Source organism: Parus major, chromosome 24 (genome assembly GCF_001522545.3).
Source record: "Parus major isolate Abel chromosome 24, Parus_major1.1, whole genome shotgun sequence".
NCBI classification, from domain to species: Eukaryota; Metazoa; Chordata; class Aves; order Passeriformes; family Paridae; genus Parus; species Parus major.
The window spans coordinates 5,221,435-5,241,070 of NC_031792.1; the positions used below are offsets into that span (position 1 = coordinate 5,221,435).

Sequence of the window (19,636 nt, forward strand, 5' to 3'; positions counted from 1 at the left end):
GAAACGGTACATGCACGGGAGGGGGACGCTGTGCTCAACGGCAGCGGGAGCTCCCGGAAATGCCCGCCCCCCTCCCACGACCTGAGTTAGGGGAGATGGAGGGAGCGGGAAGGGGGACGAGGGGCAGGGGGACACGGGGGAGACACGGGAGGGACACAACGGCAAAACGGGGTGACGGAGTTCCGACCCACCGGCCCGAGGCAGGGAGATGGCACGGGAAAGGCGTACAAAAGAGTCCACTATAAAACAAGCGCAGGGCACAACCCGGCTCCTGGAAACTCACAAAGGTGTTAAAAACCCAGATTTCCCCCCAAAAAACTTCCAGGGGTAGACGCAGAACTGACAGTGACACCTCGTCAGGCTGGGTCCTGGCCGTCCCTGGACATCGGGGGCGCAGAGAAGCCCGTGGGTGTCCCCCCTCCCCGGGGTCTGGGGGCAGCTCAGTGCCCCGGAGCAGCCGCGTGTTTGGCAGGAGAGGGCGAAGAGGAGGAGGAGGAAGAGGAGGAGGAGGGGGAGGAGGAAGCACCGCTGAGAGCGGACTGAAGGTAAACGGTCTTGTGAAAGAGTCTGTTGCTGAGGAAAACCACCAAGGAGAAGAGGCGGAGCTGGAAGTGGCTGAAAGGGAAGAGAGTCCATCAGCTCCCGATGTCAGGAGCGCCCCGCAGGGGTTTGGGGAGCGCTGGGGGTGTTGGACAAGAATCCGTGGGTGTGAATGGATACTCACTAGGTTTTGCCGGGGGTCCTGGCTTCATTGGCGCTGATGATGAAGAGGGGGAAAAGGATGGAAAAGAGGCAACCGCTGCAGGGGAAAAATACAATAGAATAAAATAAGGGGCACTTGATGTGTCTGGTGGGTGTCAGGAGGAGGAGAGGCCAGAGTGGCTTTCCCACCTGATGATGTAGGAGGATTGCATGGCCGTGAGAAATGCCAGTGGTAAGCCAAAGCCAAAGTAGTAGGGCCAGTTCCTCTCAATGTTGGACAACCGTTGGTGCATTTCGATTCCTGCCAAGAGGAAAATGAGCCCATGGGGAGGAGACACCCTCACTGCAGAATCACAGAACCATTTAGGCATGAAAAGACCTACATTCACCTCCTTTGACCAATCCCCACCTTGTCAGCAGACCAGAGCACTGAGTGCCACATCCAGCCATTTCCTGAACAACTCCAGGGATGGGGACTACACCACCTCCCTGGGCAGCCCCTTCCAATGCCTGACCACCCTTTCAGCAAAGAAATTCATCCTGATGTCCAACCTGAACCTCCCTGGCACAGCTTGAGGCTGTGTTCTCTCATCCTGTCACTTTTTATGTGGGAGCAGAGCCTAACCCTTACCTGGCTGTCCCTTCCTGTCAGGGAGTTGTGCAGAGCCAGAAGGTCCCCCCTGAACCTCCTCTGCTCCAGGCTGTGCCCCTTCCCAGCTCCCCCAGCTGCTCCTGGGGCACCAGCCCCTTCCCCAGCTCTGGATCCATCTCTGGACATGCTCCAGCCCCTCCATGTCCTTGAGGCCTCATGAGGGGCTCAGAACTGGACACAGCACTCAAGGCCTCCGCCAGTGGCCAGCACAGGGGGCAGGCAATGCCCTGGAGCTGTGGCCACAGTGGGGCTGCTGCAGGCCAGGTACCACTGGCCATCTTACCACCACTGCTGGCTCACATTTACCCTTCATTCCATATACAACCTGATGGAAGATCAGCCTCTGACACCCCAATTGGATGCTCCTTCAGCTCAATCCAGGTAAATTCCCCCTTCCCATGCAGGGAGCCTCCTTCACCTTTGTTAAACCAGCGGTACTCGAAGCAGTAGAGCGAGTAGAGCAGCGACATGTGGAGGAGGCTGATCAGCTGCCCAATGAGGTCGATGGGGAACAGGCTCACGATCATTCCCTGGGATAGAAAAGGAGAGGATTGAGAGAGGGATGCTCAGGATTTGAGGGAGGGCAGCACCTGAGCTGGTGAGGTGGTTGCCTGTCTCACCTGGATGAGGAAAAGCGCCTGCAAGAGGAGGTTGAACAACATGTCAGCGATGATTTTGCTGACGCTGGGGAAGGGGTGAGGCTTCCTGCCCGACACTTCAAACGCCAGATCAGCGATGTCCTGCCAGCAGAGATGGGTGTGAGGCAAATGGAACTCCAGAGCCATGGGGGCTTTGGGGAAATTAAACCCAGGATGATGCTCCTGAGCTGCTTTTGCCCACCAGGAATATGTCCAGAGCCTGTTTTGGGGTGGGATTTCATCTTGTGCCCCCATATCACCTGATCAAGCCCCACCCAATGAGGAAATTCCCCATTTGCTCAAGGCAGGGCCCAGGTTCCTGTCACCTACCTGAAACCAGATGGCATTGACCACCTTACTGAGCACAAAGAGGGGCAGGACCCAGAGAGCGCTGAAAATGGAGGTGAGGATGAACTCCAGCCAGGACCAGACGTCACCATGTAAGGAAGGGTCACCTTTGGAAGAGAGACACACCTGAGGAAATGGTATAGGAACCTGCAAATGCTTCCTGGCACAGCCATCAGGGAGTTTCTCCTGACTCTAGTTCTTTAAATGTCTTTAAAAGCACATTTCCATCCACTTGATTTTTACTTAAATGCAAAAACACACAGACAAATGTGTTTGAAATGGCAAGACCCCTGAGCTGGATCCCTGATGTGCACAGGCTGTCAGCAGGGTGATCCACCCCTGGTTTTCTACTGGATGATTAATGATGGGACTGGTTGGTACTGGGAAGAAGTGGAAAACAACACAAGGGGACAGAGGTGTGAGGATCAGTTCAATAAACAAAGACTCCAAACTCATCCCATGTACTGCTGAGCACCCTGGAACACCCCAAGGGGAAAGGCACCCACCAATGATCTGCGCCGTGACCGACTGAAGGACGGGGATGAACACTCGGTAGAACAAGAAGAGACTAAGCTGCAGGGAAAAACAAACAAGGGCTCTCAGTGAGGCACTGCAGGGGTATTTTGTGCTCCTGTGGCTCCAGATCCAAAGGCACATCTGCCTCTCCTCCCTGAGTAATCCAGAAATACAGAGGAACAAGGATTTCTGTTTAAATACAGCCACAACTTGCAGCTAACACTGAGCCAATCCCTTGTAAACTGCACCACTGTAATGAGAAAATGAAACTATTTGTCTGGTTGTTTGATTTATGAAGTGTTGGCTCCATTAAGAATCAGCCTTATGAACCAGGCATAGCAAGTCAGAGCTGAGGAAATGTCTTTTAAGAATTCAATATCCAACTGGCAAAACAGTATGCCAGGCCGCAGCAAAGCAGGAATTAAATATATTAAATATATATATTAATATATACATATTATTAAATATATTAAATAAAAAAGCAGTCTCAAAGACTTGGAAAAGCAGTTTGGATTTCATGTGTGGGTCTCTCGAGTAAGGCTGTGGTCCTGTATCCCATATTGAATCCCTTAAAATACAGCACTGGGATGTGAAAGTGGTGGTTCCCAGCAATTCCTGCTGCCATGCTGATAGCTCACCACTCACAGCCTATGAGGGCTGGAGCAGGACATGGGTTTTTATAGGACTTTTAAAATAAAAACCATAATAACCAAGAAAAATCTCTACATACCCAGAAGACACCTCCATTCCAGGCACAACACTGAAATATCCGGCTCACTATCCGGGGTTCACTGCAGGAGAGAGGTGTGTTAATGTCCCAGCACCTGGACAAATGTCCCCTCATGAGTGCCAAATGCTGCTGCCCCACATTTTGGACACCTTGGAAAAGTCACAGAGAACCAGCTCAACACCAATTGTGCACCTGATTTTATCCAAACATAGAAATCCTGGAAGGAATCCCTGCAGAGATTCACACCATGTCTCAGCCAGTGCAGTCTCTACAAGACTTAATCAGGGAGACTCAACCTTTATTAATTCCCAAAATCTGCACTGAAACAGAAGAAAAGCAAAGCACTCTTCCAGATTTTTTAAGCACATATTGGAGATCTTGGGCTTTGTTCTCTCCAAACTCTTGCCACAATAAAATCAGGAAATTTGGGACATTTTTTGGTCTTGGAAGAGGCTGTTTCAGCTCGGGGTAGTTTTGGTGCCTCTGGATATGCAAGAGCAGCTCCATGGGATTCTGCAGCACTTTCCCAGTCAGCTCTTGACACCAGAGTGATTTTGCTATAAAGAAAACTATCAGAATTCATCTGTTTATTAACATAAACAAAATGAAGAGGTTGTACTTTCCTTCAGAGGCAGCCAAGATGTGGAGCTGCAGAGACCCCTGAGGAGTATCAGGATCATGGGAGACTTTTCAGCCAATATGTCTCAGAATGTGCATTACTGCCCAAAACCACTGTGTGACATGCCAGCCCAGTGCCACCAGGGCAGCAGAGACATCCTGGCATGGTCTGGGAGTCAGACATGGGAACAGATGCTGTTTGCTCCTGCATGGGGATAATTCTGGCACTTCCAGAACCACTGAGATTCTGCAGCTCCAAACTCCACAAAACACAGCAGGGCTGAGGAGAAGAGACACTCAATCTGCCCCAAAGTGGACATTGGATCCAAGCTGCTGTTTCTTTCCTCATCCCATGATTACCAGCAATAACAATGGATCTGAGATAGCACGAGGATTCAGGAGGAAAGGAAACCCATAAACCCCCATTCTTTCGGTGGTAATTCAAACTGATTATCAAACAACGTAAAAGGTCCAACTTCTTATCTCATGATAACAGCTCCAGCTCCATTACCCAGTGGAAAAAGGGAGTTTCATGCCATGTGTTTCCCATTAATTGGCTCTGACTACCAGAGGAGAATGGAATTACCCCATTTCTGACCAGCCACGCCCCATACTCACTTCTCTTGCTTCTTCTCTTCCATGTGAAACCTCCGCTGGGCGAGCGCGCTGTTGGCTCTCCTCCGCCTCTGCTCTTCCCTTTTCTGCTGGATCCGGGCATCCAGCTTGGAGATGGTGCAGATGCCCCAGATGGAGTCCTTAATTCCCTGTGGACATGAAGAGAGAGGAGCAAGAGCTGTGGCTGACCCAGGTCAAACCTTCCTGGTGCCATGGCTGGCCTCACTCCCTGGCTGCTTGGGCTCAGCTGGAGCCAAGGCCTGGAGCAGCAATACCGCGTCTCTTCCATGGCCCAGTGATCTAAATCACTGCACATTCCAGCATCTCCATGGCCAGGAGTAATTTTTTTCTGTAAAGGTGTGACTTCTCTTCCAATCTGCACTATTTAAAACCCTGGCAAAAGATCAGTCGGATCTCTCCCAGCCTTGTCTGGCAGGAAGCCCCTCATTCCCTGCCAGCTCTCTGAGGCCAATAAAGTGAAATTACACCAATTTTTGGGATGTGCAAGGTCTGACTCTATGTTATGAATTTGATGCTTCTTCCTTCACAAATAAAAGCATCTGTCCTCATCCCAGAGGCTGCCTCCCACCAGCCACATCCATGGAAGCCTGGTAATAAGAGAGTGCCCAGAAGCTTTCCCTTACTCCATGCTTGGAAGATTTTCAGAGCTGCCTCCTAGGACTTGGCTTGTCCAGAGAGGTTGTGGCTGTCCCATCCCTGGAAGTGCCCAAGGCCAGGCTGGATGGGGCTTGGAGCAACCTGGGATAGTGGAAGGTGCCCCTGCCCTTGGCAGGGACATGGAACAAGAAAGACTTAAGGGTCCCTTCCAACCCAAACCACTCTGGGATCCTGTTCAATTATTTCCAGCTCCAGGTGATCCCATAACTATCATCATCATAATTTTCCTTTAAAATAAAGAACATAAGGATAAGCCAGGATGGTGTCACCACCCTGGTTGGGTTCATGTAGCTCTTGACCAGAGGATCAATTCCAATGCCAAATTCATATCTGAAACAGCAGAGCTGGGCCCTGACCCAGGCAGCTTTTCCAGATGATGGTGCAGGAGCACTGGGAAATGACACAACTCCTGCTTTTAGATTGTGGCCACAGGACTCGGATCAAACCTTTCTTTGTTTTCCAGAGTTATTTCTGAGCATGAGTTATTGCTCAGTGCCACAGCATAAGTGGCTTTCAGCCTGTATTTAACCCTGGATGATGGAAGAGAGGGTGGGAGCAGTGAAGTGACACAGACCTTATTACTGGGACAGAGCTGCTGTGGTAACAGACATTAATTTATTATTATTATCAAATTATATACAATATTATACATTTTATATTATATTATAAACTTTGTGTGTTGTTATGTATTGTGATTTTATAATTAATATTATTGTTTCTATTATTGAGATTTTTCATTAATTTGTGCCCAAAGGAAATCTGTCAGAGGTTCTGCAGCAAACACTGAGCCCTTTGCAATAGACACACCACAAAACCGTGTTGAAATACACCTGGAGACCCTTTTTCTTCAAATTCCCTGATGCCATGGGAAGGAGGGTGCTCCCAAAGTGCACAGGAGCAGCCCCAGGACCCGGAGCCTCACCCTGACGAGGTCATGAAGGAAGATTCTCACGCTGTCGGCCATCTCGACTCCAGCATCACCTCTGCTTCCCAAACTATCAACTACAGGGAGAGGGGGAGAGCCGGACCCAAGCCTCTCTCATCCTGGAGAGATGGGAAACGGATGGAGCCTGCAGAGAGAGAGCACACAGGGCCACGGCACAGCTGTTAACAGCGGGCTAACCGGGAATTACAAATTCAGTCACACCCCGGTGATTTCCAGCAGGATTCCCGGCCCTCACTGCCTTCCCACGGGCACAACCATTCTCCACCAGGCCAGGGAATGGACCCACCCTGCTCATACCAGTGTTAGCGAGCTCAGGGTTAGAGAAAAGCTCTTGTAAAGCACCAGAGAAATAAGACCAGCATCTGATTCAAGGAAAAAAAGAAACCATCAGCTAATAAAATTTGTGCTTTCCCAGCAGGAAGCAAAGCTCTCATTCCTCCCAGGCAGCTCTGGAGCAGGCTGGAGTCACAAACCCTGGCTTGTCAGTGGCGCTGCTGCAGCCGCGAGACACAAACAATTAAAAATAATTTTAAAAACTGGTTTGTTTTGGTTATTCCTAGTCAGAGCCTGCCGGGATCTAAGCTGCAGAACCAGAGTCGGCCTCCAGATTTATTACCGAGTTAATCACAGACAGCTTCCTCCTAAAAACCCGAGGAATAGCCTGAAGAGGAAGGCACCCACAGGAATCGCCCACTGCTATGGGGGTGACCTGGGGTCTGCACCCCCTGACAGCTGAGGGGGTGACCCTCAGGCACCCGGGGAGGGGCAGAACCCCCTCGTGGCTGCCGAGGTCTGCGTGACCCCCATAATTGGGGGGGGACACGTACTTTACCTCAGGGCTGTTCCCACAGTCTCCCCACACAGTGTGTTTGAGGGGGGACGGTTCCCAAATGCCCTCAGGGCCGCCCCCGCAGTGCCCAGAATCCCGCTCGAGGTTTGTCTCGGCACGGGAGACCCGCGGTTCCCGGCGCTGGCCCCCGAGGGTCTCTCCCTGTGCCGCCCCCCGGCCCCCCGGTCCCCCCGCACTCACCGGGGCCGGGCCAGGGGCGCACGGCGGGACGGGCCCGGCTCACACGGCCCGGCCGCGCCCACCGCGCATGCGCCGCGCGCACGGCGCACACGCACTGCCGCGGCCCCGCCCGCCGCCGCTCGCCACGCCCACCGCTCGGGCCACGCCCACCCGCGGGGCACCGCCCCCGGCACCGCCCACCGCACCCTCTGCGCATGCGCCAAAGCCCAGCTCCCGGACACCCCCCCACTAATGCGGTTGCGCGTGCGCGCTGCTGCCGCCCGCCGCCAGAGGGCGCCACGTGCTCGGGAAGGGAATTGGGAACGGGGATAACGGGGGGACACTGGGAACACTGGGGTGATACTGGGAACACTGGAGGGTACTGGGAGCACTGGGGGGTACTGGGAACACTGGGAACACTGGGGGGATACTGGGAACACTGGGGGGAGACTGGGAGCACTAGGGGGTACTGGGAACACTGAGGGGTACTGGGAGCACTAGGGGGTACTGGGGACACTGGGAACACTGGGGGGATACTGGGAGCACTGGGGATATACTGGGAACACTGGGGCGATACTGGGGATACCAGGGGGACTGGGGCTGGGGGCACTGCGGGGATACTGGGATCCCTGGGGGTGTACTGGACTGGAGGCACTGGGGAGCTGATGGGAACACTGGGTGGGGTAATGGGCATACTGCAGCTGGAGGTACTGGGGCGGATAATGGGATATGAGAGGATGCTGAGGATAACCAGAGCACTAGAGGTGGGGATACTGAGGATACTGGGGCTGGAGGCACTGAGGGAATATTGAGGGCACTGGATCATAATGGAAGTACTGGGGGGAATGGGGGTTAGTGGGGACACTGGGGAAAACAAGGGACACAAGGTCTGGAGGGTAGGAGCGGAATGGGGGTACTGGGGCTGGAGGGGATTGGAGCACTGGATAATGGGAGTGCTGGGGGAATGGGTGACTGTGAAGATGCTGGGATTAGGGTGAATTGGGAAGGCAATAGGTAACATTGTGGGATACTGGGGACACTGGGACTGCAGGTATGGGAAAATAATGGGGATACTGGGAGGGAATGGAGGGTACTGAGGGGACACTGAAGTTGTGGAGGGCATCAATGGGGACCTCAGAACTGAGAGTACTGAGGAGGATGCTGGTAGCATTTCTCGAGGGAACATGGCAGGTGTGAACCCCATTAATTAATTCCCTGGCACACTCATCATCCATCCATCCATTTTATTCCTACAGGACACAACCTCTGGCCTGGGGAGGGGTTCCACGGCTGTGCCTCAGTTTCCCCCCTCCCCGCCCTCATCAAACCACGCCGTGCTCCTCCAGCGGCTCCCCATCCACCAGCCTGTCCCATCCCAGCCTCCGCAGATCCAGGGTCTCATAGCGGCCCTTGATCACCAGCTCGGCCACGGCTCTGCCAGCGGCCGGCGCGTGTTGGAGCCCGTGGCCACTAAAACCCGCGGCTAAAAACATGTTTTCCAGCCGGGGGTGCGGGCCCAGCACCCCGTTGCGGTCGAAGGTGTTGTAGTCGTAGTATCCCGCCCAAGACCCCTGGACCCGCAGGGATTCAAAAGCTGGGACACGCCGAGCCAGCCGGGGCCAAACCTGCTCCTGGAAATAATCGTGATCCACCGAGAGATCGCTGGGATCCGGCTCTTCCTCCTGGAAAAGGATAAACTGGAGGTGCCTGATAAGGAATAGGGGGGTGAATGATCTTAGGGGATCCCGTGGGCTCACCTCGGTGGGGCTCATCCCGCCCAGGTAATTCCCAGCGAAGCCATCCCGACGGAAATAAGCACCAGAGGTGTCGATGAGGAAGGGGCAGGAGAGGCCGGGGCCATTGGGGCAGTGCCAGGTGAACACATACCTGGGGAACCCCCAAACAGAGCGTGAGGGGTGCTGTCCCTGCCCCCCACTATAGTGTGGTGGGGCTGGGATGTGGAGATGTTTGTCCCCCTCCCAAAAATAACACTGAGGGGTCTGTCACTCTAGGCACACTGGTGCTGGGACTGTGGGCACTGGGGGGATAATTAAAGTACTGTGGGGTAATGGGGATAATAGGGCTGCAGGCACTGGGGGAATAATGGGGGAATACTGTGGGTACTGGGGCTGGGGGGCAATGGGTGACACTGAGGGGGAAAATGAGGACACTGGGATTGGGAGTATGGGGGCATAATGGGGACACTGGGGGAACTTGAAGAGTAATGGGAGCTCTGGGATGAAAGACCCCACTTCCAAATAAACTGAGGAAGCTCACCATCCCCCCCCAGAATTTGGAGGGTGGTGGGTGCTGGGATGTGTGTCCCATTCTGTGATCCCCCCAAAATAGCACCCAGGGGTTCATGTCACCCCCTCACAGACAGAGGGGTGCCAGGATGACACCTCCCAAAACAAAAGTGCTGAGGTGACCCCCATGACACAGGGGTGGTGGGGTTAAAGTTCCCCTCCAAAACAGCACCAGGGGCATACACCCCAAAAAAGGAGTTGCTGGGATGTGCCCCTCATCTGACCTCAAGAGCTGACCCACAGCAGAGGGGGTGCTGCCCAGCTCTCCCTGCTGGGAGCCCCCCAGTACCTCTTCCTGGGCTGGATGGGCAGTGGGGGCCGGCACAGCCCTCTGGGCAGCCCGTCCACCTCCAGCAGCTTCCCAGCCCAGGCGCCCGCGGCATTGACCACGATGGCACAGGCCACTGGCTGGTATTCCAGGCTGTCTGGCATGTAGACCTGGGGGGGACAGACAGGGGGTCACAGGTGCAGGGGGGTCACGGCCGCTCCTGGGGCGTGGGGGTGCCACACAAACACTCACGTGGACGTATCTGATGCGTGCAGACGACGGTGTTCGTGGCATCATGTGGTTGGCTGAGGTGACAAAAGCTGGAGGGTTTTGGGGTGAGGTGGGGTGCCCTGGGGGTGGCAGGGGGCAAACCTCTCTGAGCACCCCCATCCCTCACCTCGCACCTCCCCGGAGCAGCTCTGGACTCCCAAGGATATGGCTTTACGCCGGAAAGCGTTGAGGAGGGTCCAGGGGTCGAACCAGCCTTCATCCTCCAGACCTGGGCAGGGAAATGTGGGAGGGCACTACTGTGTAACCCCCCCAGTGCATGCATTTTGAGGGGCTGGGCCTCCCCTGCCATAATCAAAGCCAGGATGAAGCACCAGGAGGGTGAGGATGAGGAAGGATGTTGAGGGGGGTGTCCACGCCCTCCCCCATCCTCCCACATACCATAGGACGCCACAGCCACATCCTCTGTGTTTATCCAGGGGAATTTCGCCTTCAGCTGGGTGGGGGACAGCAAGGTCACCTGCGCCCCTTCGTCCCTGGGGATGGCCAGCATGTGGAGAAGGGTCAGGATGATCCCCAGCCCCTGAAACCACCCCCCAGGAGGGTCCCATGTGGGTCCCCCACCTCTGGAACTGGACGGTGGCCTCCAGGGCAGCAGCGTTCTGGGGGGATGCGAGGAAAAGGTATCCAGAGGGCTGGAACTGGATATCGATGGGGGGCTCATTCGGCACCCCAAGGTGCTCCTGTAAGGAGACAGGGGTACCACAGTGGGTGGGGCTGGATTCCCCAAATTACCCCCCGCCCAGAAAACCCCACCTACATTGATGTCACGGAGGAAGCTGGCAGAGAAACGGGACATTTGGATATTTTCCCGGAGGGAAAACTGCTGCCGGATCCCCCCCGCCGACAGCACCGTGGAGGCTCTGGAATACTGGAGGAGAGGACACCCCCAAAATACAAGGGGTTCAGGGGGGTCCCCAAGGCCATACCCTGCCCTGGGAGGGGGTGTCTCACCATGGGGTCCCGCTCCACCACGAGCACCTTCATTCCGTGCTGCCGCCGCCGGCCCTCCAGCACCTTCAGCCAGTACGCCACGGACCAGCCCACCACGCCGCCCCCCACCACCACCACATCGGCCTCGTCGGGGGGCCGGGGGTCGGGGTGGGTCCCCAGCGGAATGGGATGCCTTCCCGAGGATGGCAGCTGATCCCTCAGCGTCTGTCCCATGCGCTCCAGGGTCTGCCCCAGCTCTGCGGTGGAACGGGGGCTGCCGAGCCCGGGGGCACAGCTGGCAGCCCACCGTGGAGCACCCCGGTACCCTCTGCGTCCCTTGGGACCCCTCCAGCCCCCTCTAGGACATTCCCAGGATACCACAGACTCCCCCCAGGCCTCTCTGCGAACCCCCCAGGTCCCCCTGGGTCATCCGGGAAAATGCCCCCGACCTCGCCGAACATCCTCACACACCCCGCAAGCCCTCCATTCCCTGGGACACCCCAATTTACTTGGCACCCTCCCCCTTCCCAGCGATCCACACCAAGACCCCCCCCTCAATTCTCCCGCGGCCCTTCCCCCGTGCCCCCCAAATCCCCGGTGCGGTGCCGGGGACCGCTGGGATCTCACCGCGGAAGAAATCGGAGCTGAGAGGAGCCGCGGTGCGGAGGGGGCGGCCCGGGACCCCTGCCGGGATCTCCCCCGGTTCTGGGGTTCCCCCCGGCGTCCCCCCCAGTCTCGGGGGCCTCCCCCATAAGCTCCCCAGTCCCGGCGCGCGCAGCGCGCGCCCCCACCGCAGCATAGCCCCGCCCCCACACGGAATGACCCCGCCCCCAACCGCAGCATAGCCCCGCCCCCACACGGAATGACCCCGCCCCCACACGGAATGATCCCTCCCTCGGCCGCGTGGCCCCGCCCCCGCCCCGTGGCCCCGCCCCCGCCCCGTGGCCCCGCCCCTGTCGGCCGCGGTCCCGCCAATGGCGGGGGCGGGGCTTCCGGCGGAAGCGCGGGGCAGAGCGACGTGTGCGCCCCGCCGGGCCCGGCGCCGCCGCCATGCTCGACTTCTTCACCATCTTCAGCAAGGGCGGCCTCGTCCTCTGGTGCTTTCAGGGCGTGCGCGGGCCCGCCGCCACCGCCCCCGTCAACGCCCTCATCCGCTCCGTCCTCCTGCAGGTCGGGCGGGAGCGGCTGCCCGGGGGCGGAGGGTTGCGTAGGGGTCACACAGCTGGCGAGGGGGGAGTGGGAGAGCCCGGCTGCCGTGAGGGAGGGGGGCGGTGGGAACCGTCTGCCTGGGGAGGGAGAAGAGGTGAGACTGCAGACATGGCGGGGGATGGGGGGGTGGGACCATCTACCTGGGAAGGGAGATCAGGTGAGCGCACGTAGCTGGCGGGGGAACGGGGACTGGGAGAGCTGCCTGGGCGGGGGAAACATGGGCATGAGCGTCTCTGGGGGAGTGGGATCAGCCCGCTGAGGGGGAGGTGGATGGGAGGCCTTGTGTGGGGACGGGGGACATCGGAGTGGGACCATCTACCTGGGGACGGGCAGGAGAGGGCTGGCACACAGGTGGGGCCACCTGTTGGGGGGACACACAGACACGGCACAGGGGATGGGGACGGTTGTGGGGTCACCCATTCGGGGGTGTGGATGGGACCGTCACCTTGGGAAGGAGAGAGACGGGTGGGACCACCCAGAGGCACGACCAGCCCGAGGGTGGGTGGTCTCACCCAGCTGAGGGGGATGGATGGGACCACCTGCCCCGGGTGTGTGGGGTCATGTGTAAGGGATGCTGGGCGACTTTGGGAAAGGGGAGTGACAGGGATGATGGCAGGGAGGGGGAGGACAGGGATGAAGGGATGGTGGGTGCTGTTGGCACCCCTGTTCTGACAGCTCCTCTTCCCCAGGAGAGAGGTGGCAACAACTCCTTCACCCATGAAGCCCTCACACTTAAGTACAAACTGGACAACCAGTTTGAGCTGGTGTTTGTGGTAAGTGACCCCCGCAGGCCCTCCAGCCCCCCCTGGGCCCCCAAACCTGAAGGGAGGAGATTGCCCCCAGAAAAGAGGGGGAATGGTTCCCACTGTGCTGAGGTTGGAGCAAACAGCTGTTTGCATTGCATAGGGCTGGACCTCGGCTCCCAGGCTGCTTTGGCTCCTCTGTCCCTGGGATTGTGGGGAGCGAGGGGCTGTGATGAGCGTTTCAAGGGGATGCTGAGTGAGCAGTGACCCCAGTGTAGCCAGACTCTCCCCAGAGGGGGACATGGGTGTCTGTCAGCTGAATGACGCTGCAGTAGCAGCTTATTTTAATCATCTGCAACAGGATTAAAACTAATCAAACCTCAAATAGAAGCTGCAGCCTTGTAAAACTTCACTTTGGCCAGATCTATTGGAAAAAAAGCCAGAAATGTGTCATTCCTTTCATTTTATGGAACATTTAACGTTCTCTCTTGCAGTTTCCTGGCACCTTACGGCCATAAATCTATTATACAACCTTCCTTGTTGACCCACAGATAAGCTAAAGGTTTTCTGCCCTTGCCCTACGTGTCATTTTTGCCTCTGTGTGTTAGGGACACCTGTTGAAGCCAAGCTCTGGCTGTTCTTCACCTTTTTGGGAGCATTTAAAAAGCCTGGGAAGGTGGAGCAGGAAGTGCAGGCTGAAACTTGCCCAAGTTAAAGAACTCTGAATTAAACAGAGAGGTTTTTGCTTGCTTGCTGCTGTTGAGTGAGCTGGAAGTGCAGTGTCTGCACCTGTTCCTTGGCAGGTGGGCTTCCAGAAGATCCTGACTCTAACCTACGTGGACAAGTTGATAGACGATGTCCATAAAGAGTTCCGAGACAAGTACCGCAACGAGTTCCAGCAGAAAGGTGCCCTGGGCCTCCTAAATGGCACCTTTGATTTTAAAGATGACTTCATGCGCCTCCTTCGGTAGAGAGCTTGGGTTTTGTCTTAAATTTCTGTTTTGAGCAGAGATGGGAGTGGGGGAAGAGCTGAAATCCAGGCTAATGGGTCATCTCCCTGCAGGGATGCAGAGGAGAGCAGCAAAGTCCGAGCTCCCACGGTAATGAAGACATTTGAGCAGTCTCTGAAATCCCAGAAGACTGTCAAGTGTATGATTGAAACCCGAGGGGAGAAACCAAAGGAGAAGGTCAAGAACAAGAAGAACAAAGGTTCCAAAAAGGATGGTGAGTTGATGGGGAAGATAAATGGAAGGGAAATAAATATTCCAGAGCAATGTGTTGTAGTCTGTGCTTTCCCAATCCACTTGGAGCTGGACTGAGCTTGTGCTGGGGCTCTTCCTGTCAGGAACTGAAGCTGTGGCAGTGCCCAGTAAAGCATCTGCGAGTGACAAGCAGCTCTCGGCAGCAGGGGAGAAGGAGGAACTGACCAAGGATGAAATCCTGCAGAAGAACCGGGAGGAATTCTTCAGGAGACACATGAAAGCTGGGGAGAAGTCCAGGTAGGTGATGAGGGCATCACCCTCATCTGTGATGAGGTCTGCCTATGCTTTGAACTAGGTCATGGTTGAATCTCTCCTTTTGGTGACCCCTGGAAGTAATCCCTGCATTATTTCTCTCATTTCCCTCCTTGCTAAAAAGACTGGGAGGAGACACCTGGGCATCCTAGAGGGGTAATAGAACCTGATTTTCTTTTTTTGGGAGATCCAGAAACTCTGGGAGAGGTCCAGACCTATCTTTACTGAGCAGACAGCAGCAGTGCATTGATACCTGGCTTAAGGGGAAGGGATGCCATACAGGGCTAAAGTTCAGATAAATAAATTCTGGAGACTGGATTGGTCGATTTCTGCCTTTTTGGGTAATCCAAGCTTTTATTTTTCACATCTCCTAAGGAGCTGAAGGCTGCTGTTTCCCTGAACTGAACACAGTGTGTTTCTGTTTTTTCTTCCACCAGATCTCCAAAACCCGATGCACAGAAGGAGAAGGGGAAGAAGCCCCGGGTGTGGGATCTGGGGAACTCTAATGCCAAAGTACTTGATTACAGTAATTCCGCTACCAATGGCAGCGCGGAGGCTTGTCCTGTGGAGGAGTTTGACCCTGACATGGTAAGGAAAAGCCAGGCTCCATCTGCTGTTGTGCATTCTCTGGGATCAGCTGGGCATTATGAACCCAGCCCAGTCTCTGTGCCTGGATGAGAAGGGATCATGAAGAAACATGAAGCAAGGATCGTGGCACTCAGCCCATAAAGCTGATTCTTCCCCTCACAGGCCCTGGGGGACAAAAACCGGGAGCCTGGCCGCCTCTATGACCTGGAGTATGAGAGTGATGATGAAGCTGAAGAGGAGAAAGTTGTCCAGAACCCTTCAAAACCCAGGTAAGAGGCTCCCACAGCCCTTGTTTGTCACATGGTTCTTGATTTCTCTCCTGTAACTCCTGTTCCAGTCTAACCAGTAATGCAGGAAGCACAAACTGATGTGTTTGTCTGCTCAGGAAAAGTCCTTCTGCATCTGACCATCTTTGCAGATGATCAAACCTCAGTGTGACTCTTCTGTCTCCACAGTGTGAAGAAGGGTGGCCTGGGGGGCATGTTTGGCATGCTGAAAGGACTGGTGGGTTCCAAGAGCTTGACCAGAGAGGACATGGACCCTGTGCTGGAGAAGATGAAGGATCACTTGATTGGTATGTCTGGATCTGTGGTATGAGGGATTAGTGGCGGTTCCCTGTGCTCTGTTGGGTAGGCCCCAGTGTGGGTAGTGCCCATGGTTTGGGATATTTTCGCTCCCAGGAACTGTGGTGGGTTCCTGTCTCACCCCTGGGGAGCCCTGCACAAAAGGGGGGCAGCAGTCAGGCCTAGTGGGAATCCTGCACTCCAACTCCATCCTTCCCTTGACACTGATGTAGGACTTGCATAACCTTCTCAGCAGCACTGACTCCCTGCTCTGTCTTCCTCAAAGCTAAAAATGTGGCAGCTGAGATTGCAGTGCAGCTCTGTGAATCTGTGGCCAAGAAACTGGAAGGGAAGGTGATGGGAACGTTCACCAGTAAGTGTCCAGGTGGCATCCTGCCTGTGGTTTGGAGCTCAGGGATATTCCCCATGTGTGACATGTCCTTCTGTCCCCTTTTCCCAGCGGTAACCTCGACAGTGAAGCAGGCGCTGCAGGAGGCCCTGGTGCAGATCCTGCAGCCCCAGCGCCGTGTGGATGTGCTCCGTGATGTCATGGATGCCCAGCGCCATCGCCGGCCCTACGTCGTAACCTTCTGTGGTGTCAACGGTGTCGGGAAGTCCACCAACCTGGCCAAGGTAGGACAGGATCCTGATCACAGGACCGGGGTGATGGGGTCAGGCTGTGCAGCTACTCACGGGCTTTTCTGATCTGTTGCCACCTGCAGATCTCGTTCTGGCTCATCGAGAACGGCTTCAGCGTCCTCATTGCCGCCTGCGACACGTTCCGGGCGGGAGCGGTGGAGCAGCTGCGCACCCACACGCGCCGCCTCAACGCGCTGCACCCTCCGGAGAGCCACGGCGGGCGCACCATGGTGCAGCTCTACGAGAAGGGATACGGCAAGGACGCTGCGGGCATCGCCATGGAGGCCATCTCCTACGGTATGTGCAGAGCCGGGGGCGGCTGGCGCGGTGCTGGGGCAGCACCGTCCTTCATGCCGCCTCCCTTCCCCAGCTCGGAACCAGGGCTTTGACGTGGTGCTGGTGGACACGGCGGGACGCATGCAGGACAACGCACCCCTGATGACAGCACTGGCCAAACTCATTGCTGTCAACGCTCCCGACCTCGTCCTGTTTGTTGGGGAAGCACTGGTGGGAAACGAGGCTGTGGATCAGCTGGTGAGTGTGGAGGCTTTGTTCCTGAGAGACCAAGAGGGAAAAGAACCCATTTCTGTAGGTTTTACCTGAGAATTGGATGGTGGCAGCACCACAAATGCTTTTCTTGGATCTTTTTTCTCCCTCAGGTCAAGTTCAACAAGGCCCTGGCTGATCACTCTATGGCCCAGACACCACGGCTCATCGATGGGATCGTCCTCACCAAGTTCGATACCATCGATGACAAGGTAAGGAGGCTGCTGAGGTGACTGCACAGAACTTCCTGATGGTGACTGCAGGGGAGAGATGGCAATTGTCAAACACAGGGCACTCCTGCACTTTCTTCTTGCATTTAAGCCATTGAACCCTAATTTATAAGTCTGGTTTCCACACGTGGGGGATGAGTGATGAGCTCCCTGAGGGGGAGCACTGGGTTTCATGGTGCTGTGTGTTCCTGGCAGGTGGGTGCTGCCATCTCCATGACCTACATCACGAGCAAGCCCATCGTTTTCGTTGGTACCGGACAAACCTACTGTGATCTGCGAAGCCTTAACGCCAAGGCCGTGGTCGCAGCGCTCATGAAGGCCTAAACACCAAATCGCTGTGTGCAGATGTCCCAGAAGAACCTGCTTTACCCTGTCACCAACTAGTCTTTCCCGTGTAGTGCAGAACAGAATGGAGGAATAGCAGCATGAGGAGTACTTTTTTTGGATAAACCCCATTTTATCCAGAAAAAGCCCTTCCCTGGGTTCCTCCATTCCGTGTCCAGTGACGCACGCTCCCTTGCGGGGAGGCCGAATCCAGAGCTTTGTATTGTTCGTGCTGCACGGGGGGGGTGTGGGCTGTGCCAGGATCTGCTGTGCTTTTTGGTGGGTTTGAAGGCTTTTTTTTTGAGCTGCTTTTGATTTTTTGACCAGCTTAGGGAGGAGACAGGAGGGACTTGGGCTTAGGGGCAGCATTAGATCTGGCTGTTAATGTCGCTGCCCATGGCCGCTCCACTGAAGCTGATAAACCAAAAAAGGTGATGGCCTGTGCTGGGCTGGAGGGGACATGCTAAACTGCCTTAAAGTCCCCCTTATCTGTCCTCACCCGGACTCTGGAGCAGGGTCCCCAGACACCACGGATTTGGGCAGGAGCTGGAGAGCTGCAGCAGCCAGGTCCAGAGGAGGAAGGCAGCGTGCCCTGCCTGGCTCCTACCCACTGGTCTTGGCATTATTTGCTAGTAAAAAGGAAAAACAAAACAAACCACATGAATACTGGAAGAGAATGGTGGCTGCTTGCTGCTTTCCTGCACCCTTTCTCCCCCCTCCGAGTGCCTCTTGATCCCGGTCGGAAGTGCTACACTGAATAATACAAACCTCTCTGACAATGTCTTGTAGCTCTGTATTGCAGATGTGCTATAGTGCAATAAATTGAATGCTGTCTGCTAAGAGACATAATTTATATTAAATAAACTTCATAATTTGTTCTCTGTGTATGAATAACTTGCCTCCAGCCAGGACCTGTTTCCTACTGGGTTTGGGGGAGATGAACTCCCGCCAGTGTGAAAGAGCCTTTAAATTATACAGTAGCCAAAGTTCAGTGAGCAGGCCTTTAATACAACTTCAACATATAAAATACTGTACAGTAAAAAGACAGGACTAGAAAACTAGAGCTTCCAGTAAAAAAAAAAAAAAAAGCTCAAGTTTCATTTTTTAATTGAAATACAGAATATAAAAGCACTAGGTATGAAGTTAGAGGAGGTTGCAGCTCCCTGGGGGACGCTGCACTCCACAGGCACATGCAGCCCCAGTAAAACCACAATTAACTATGTTAGACCAGGTGTTCATCCATGGAGACTCTGTCCTGGCCTCTTCCCTGCCGGAAGGGTCCTGGCTTGGTGCTGGACAGCAGTGGACAGTGGTGGGTTCCAGCCCCTCTGAGGGCTGCGGGCCTGGCTTGGGCCTGTCCCAGGAGCCCCTGCCAGGGCTCAGGGCCTGGGCCGGGCTGAGGCTCAGGGGCTGCATCCTGTGTGGAAGCAAAGGCTGAAAACCTCCCTGAGACTCCAGAGAGCAACACAGGGTGAAGCCTCACAGCTCCAGAGAGCCTTCCTTACCTTTTACCTCGGCGTGGGCAACAGCAGAGCCGTTCAGCTGCTGCCCCTCCTTGGGCACACCTGGGACAGAGCAGAGACCGGTGTCAGGTGGAGAACCAGCTGCCATGTGGCAGTTTCACACAGGCTTTCCTGGCTGGGCTAACCCTCAGAATACCTGCCAGCAAGGCTCTGGCCAGTGAACCCACTTTCCCCCATTTTTATGATTTATTAGTGATACCTCTTGTATAAAAATATTGGCTCAGGCTGAGCAGCAGGAGGGTCAGTGACGCTAAATGCCCCTTCACTAAAAAGGGAACAAACAGCTGCAGATGAAAAACAAAGTTTGCAGGCGTGGGAAGCAGCACAGCTGTTTAAACTGGTAAAACTGTACTAGTTTGAAATCAAACCAGTGAGAGATCGCAAGTCAGAATTATAATTTAATAGGAAAATGATAAAAAAAATAAATGCAATAATATCAAAAACACTGACAGAGTCAGAATACAGCCTGGAACCCTGTTAGGGTGATGGTAGTCGTCCAGATGAGGTGGT

General features: G+C 55.2%; 4 protein-coding genes and 1 long non-coding RNA gene across 7 annotated transcripts in view; 2 read left to right on the forward strand and 3 right to left on the reverse strand.

Annotated features, from left to right (window-relative positions):
* Positions 1–313: 313 nt before the first annotated feature.
* EI24 (EI24 autophagy associated transmembrane protein) lies at positions 314–7,559 on the reverse strand. The gene is made up of 11 exons (XM_015649983.3): positions 7,474–7,559; positions 6,420–6,567; positions 4,823–4,968; positions 3,587–3,647; positions 2,847–2,913; positions 2,323–2,447; positions 1,975–2,094; positions 1,773–1,884; positions 892–1,003; positions 725–799; positions 314–615 (listed from the first exon to the last, which is right to left on the reverse strand). Exons 2-11 carry the CDS (start codon positions 6,459–6,461, stop codon positions 441–443), a joined length of 1,035 nt encoding a protein of 344 aa, XP_015505469.1. The 5' UTR covers positions 6,462–6,567; positions 7,474–7,559; the 3' UTR covers positions 314–440.
* On the forward strand, positions 4,963–6,982 carry LOC117245501. Its single transcript, XR_004500231.1, has 2 exons — positions 4,963–6,097; positions 6,252–6,982. It is a non-coding gene; the product is annotated as an uncharacterized LOC117245501 (long non-coding RNA).
* A 1,122-nt stretch (positions 7,560–8,681) lies between the features above and the next one.
* FOXRED1 (FAD dependent oxidoreductase domain containing 1) lies at positions 8,682–12,005 on the reverse strand. Its single transcript, XM_015649590.2, has 10 exons — positions 11,875–12,005; positions 11,269–11,504; positions 11,075–11,185; positions 10,879–10,997; positions 10,696–10,790; positions 10,424–10,525; positions 10,279–10,346; positions 10,048–10,196; positions 9,210–9,339; positions 8,682–9,134 (listed from the first exon to the last, which is right to left on the reverse strand). The coding sequence occupies exons 2-10, from the start codon at positions 11,479–11,481 to the stop codon at positions 8,775–8,777; spliced, it is 1,347 nt and encodes a 448-aa protein (XP_015505076.1). The 5' UTR covers positions 11,482–11,504; positions 11,875–12,005; the 3' UTR covers positions 8,682–8,774.
* Positions 12,006–12,251: 246 nt separating this feature from the next.
* On the forward strand, positions 12,252–18,497 carry SRPRA (SRP receptor subunit alpha). The gene is made up of 14 exons (XM_015649935.3): positions 12,252–12,417; positions 13,146–13,229; positions 14,003–14,166; positions 14,263–14,423; positions 14,545–14,698; positions 15,151–15,301; positions 15,464–15,570; positions 15,757–15,875; positions 16,151–16,237; positions 16,325–16,497; positions 16,587–16,800; positions 16,874–17,037; positions 17,163–17,261; positions 17,475–18,497. Exons 1-14 carry the CDS (start codon positions 12,298–12,300, stop codon positions 17,601–17,603), a joined length of 1,926 nt encoding a protein of 641 aa, XP_015505421.1. The 5' UTR covers positions 12,252–12,297; the 3' UTR covers positions 17,604–18,497.
* Positions 18,498–18,590: 93 nt separating this feature from the next.
* FAM118B (family with sequence similarity 118 member B) overlaps positions 18,591–19,636 on the reverse strand; it is a 10,549-nt gene continuing 9,503 nt past the window's right edge. The window contains exons 8-9 of one of the 3 annotated variants that reach the window (XM_015649936.3): positions 19,109–19,168; positions 18,591–19,037 (exon numbers count right to left, since the gene is read on the reverse strand). In XM_015649936.3, the coding sequence (XP_015505422.1) occupies positions 18,826–19,037; positions 19,109–19,168 (272 nt within the window). In that variant the 3' untranslated portion in view covers positions 18,591–18,825. Of the gene's footprint in view, positions 19,169–19,636 lie in introns of all 3 variants that reach the window. The other 2 variants (XM_015649938.1, XM_033519698.1) reach the window with 2 other exon arrangements.

Bases quoted from the DNA above. Each gene is read 5' to 3' on its own strand.
- EI24 (XM_015649983.3), bottom strand. From the start codon at position 6,461: ATGGCCGACAGCGTGAGAATCTTCCTTCATGACCTCGTCAGG. The intron at 1,004-1,772 runs GTGAAGGAGGCT...TCCTCTTGGCAG, and splicing joins GTACCGCTGGTTTAACAAAG to GAATCGAAATGCACCAACGG. The intron at 616-724 runs GTGAGTATCCAT...CTTCCCTTTCAG, and splicing joins AGGACCCCCGGCAAAACCTA to CCACTTCCAGCTCCGCCTCT.
- FOXRED1 (XM_015649590.2), bottom strand. From the start codon at position 11,481: ATGGGACAGACGCTGAGGGATCAGCTGCCATCCTCGGGAAGGCATCCC. The intron at 11,186-11,268 runs GTGAGACACCCC...CCTCTCCTCCAG, and splicing joins TGGTGGAGCGGGACCCCATG to TATTCCAGAGCCTCCACGGT. The intron at 10,791-10,878 runs GTGGGGGACCCA...GGCCATCCCCAG, and splicing joins GCCACCGTCCAGTTCCAGAG to GGACGAAGGGGCGCAGGTGA.
- SRPRA (XM_015649935.3), top strand. From the start codon at position 12,298: ATGCTCGACTTCTTCACCATCTTCAGCAAGGGCGGCCTCGTCCTCTGG. The intron at 14,167-14,262 runs GTAGAGAGCTTG...ATCTCCCTGCAG, and splicing joins GACTTCATGCGCCTCCTTCG to GGATGCAGAGGAGAGCAGCA. The intron at 15,571-15,756 runs GTAAGAGGCTCC...CTGTCTCCACAG, and splicing joins CAGAACCCTTCAAAACCCAG to TGTGAAGAAGGGTGGCCTGG.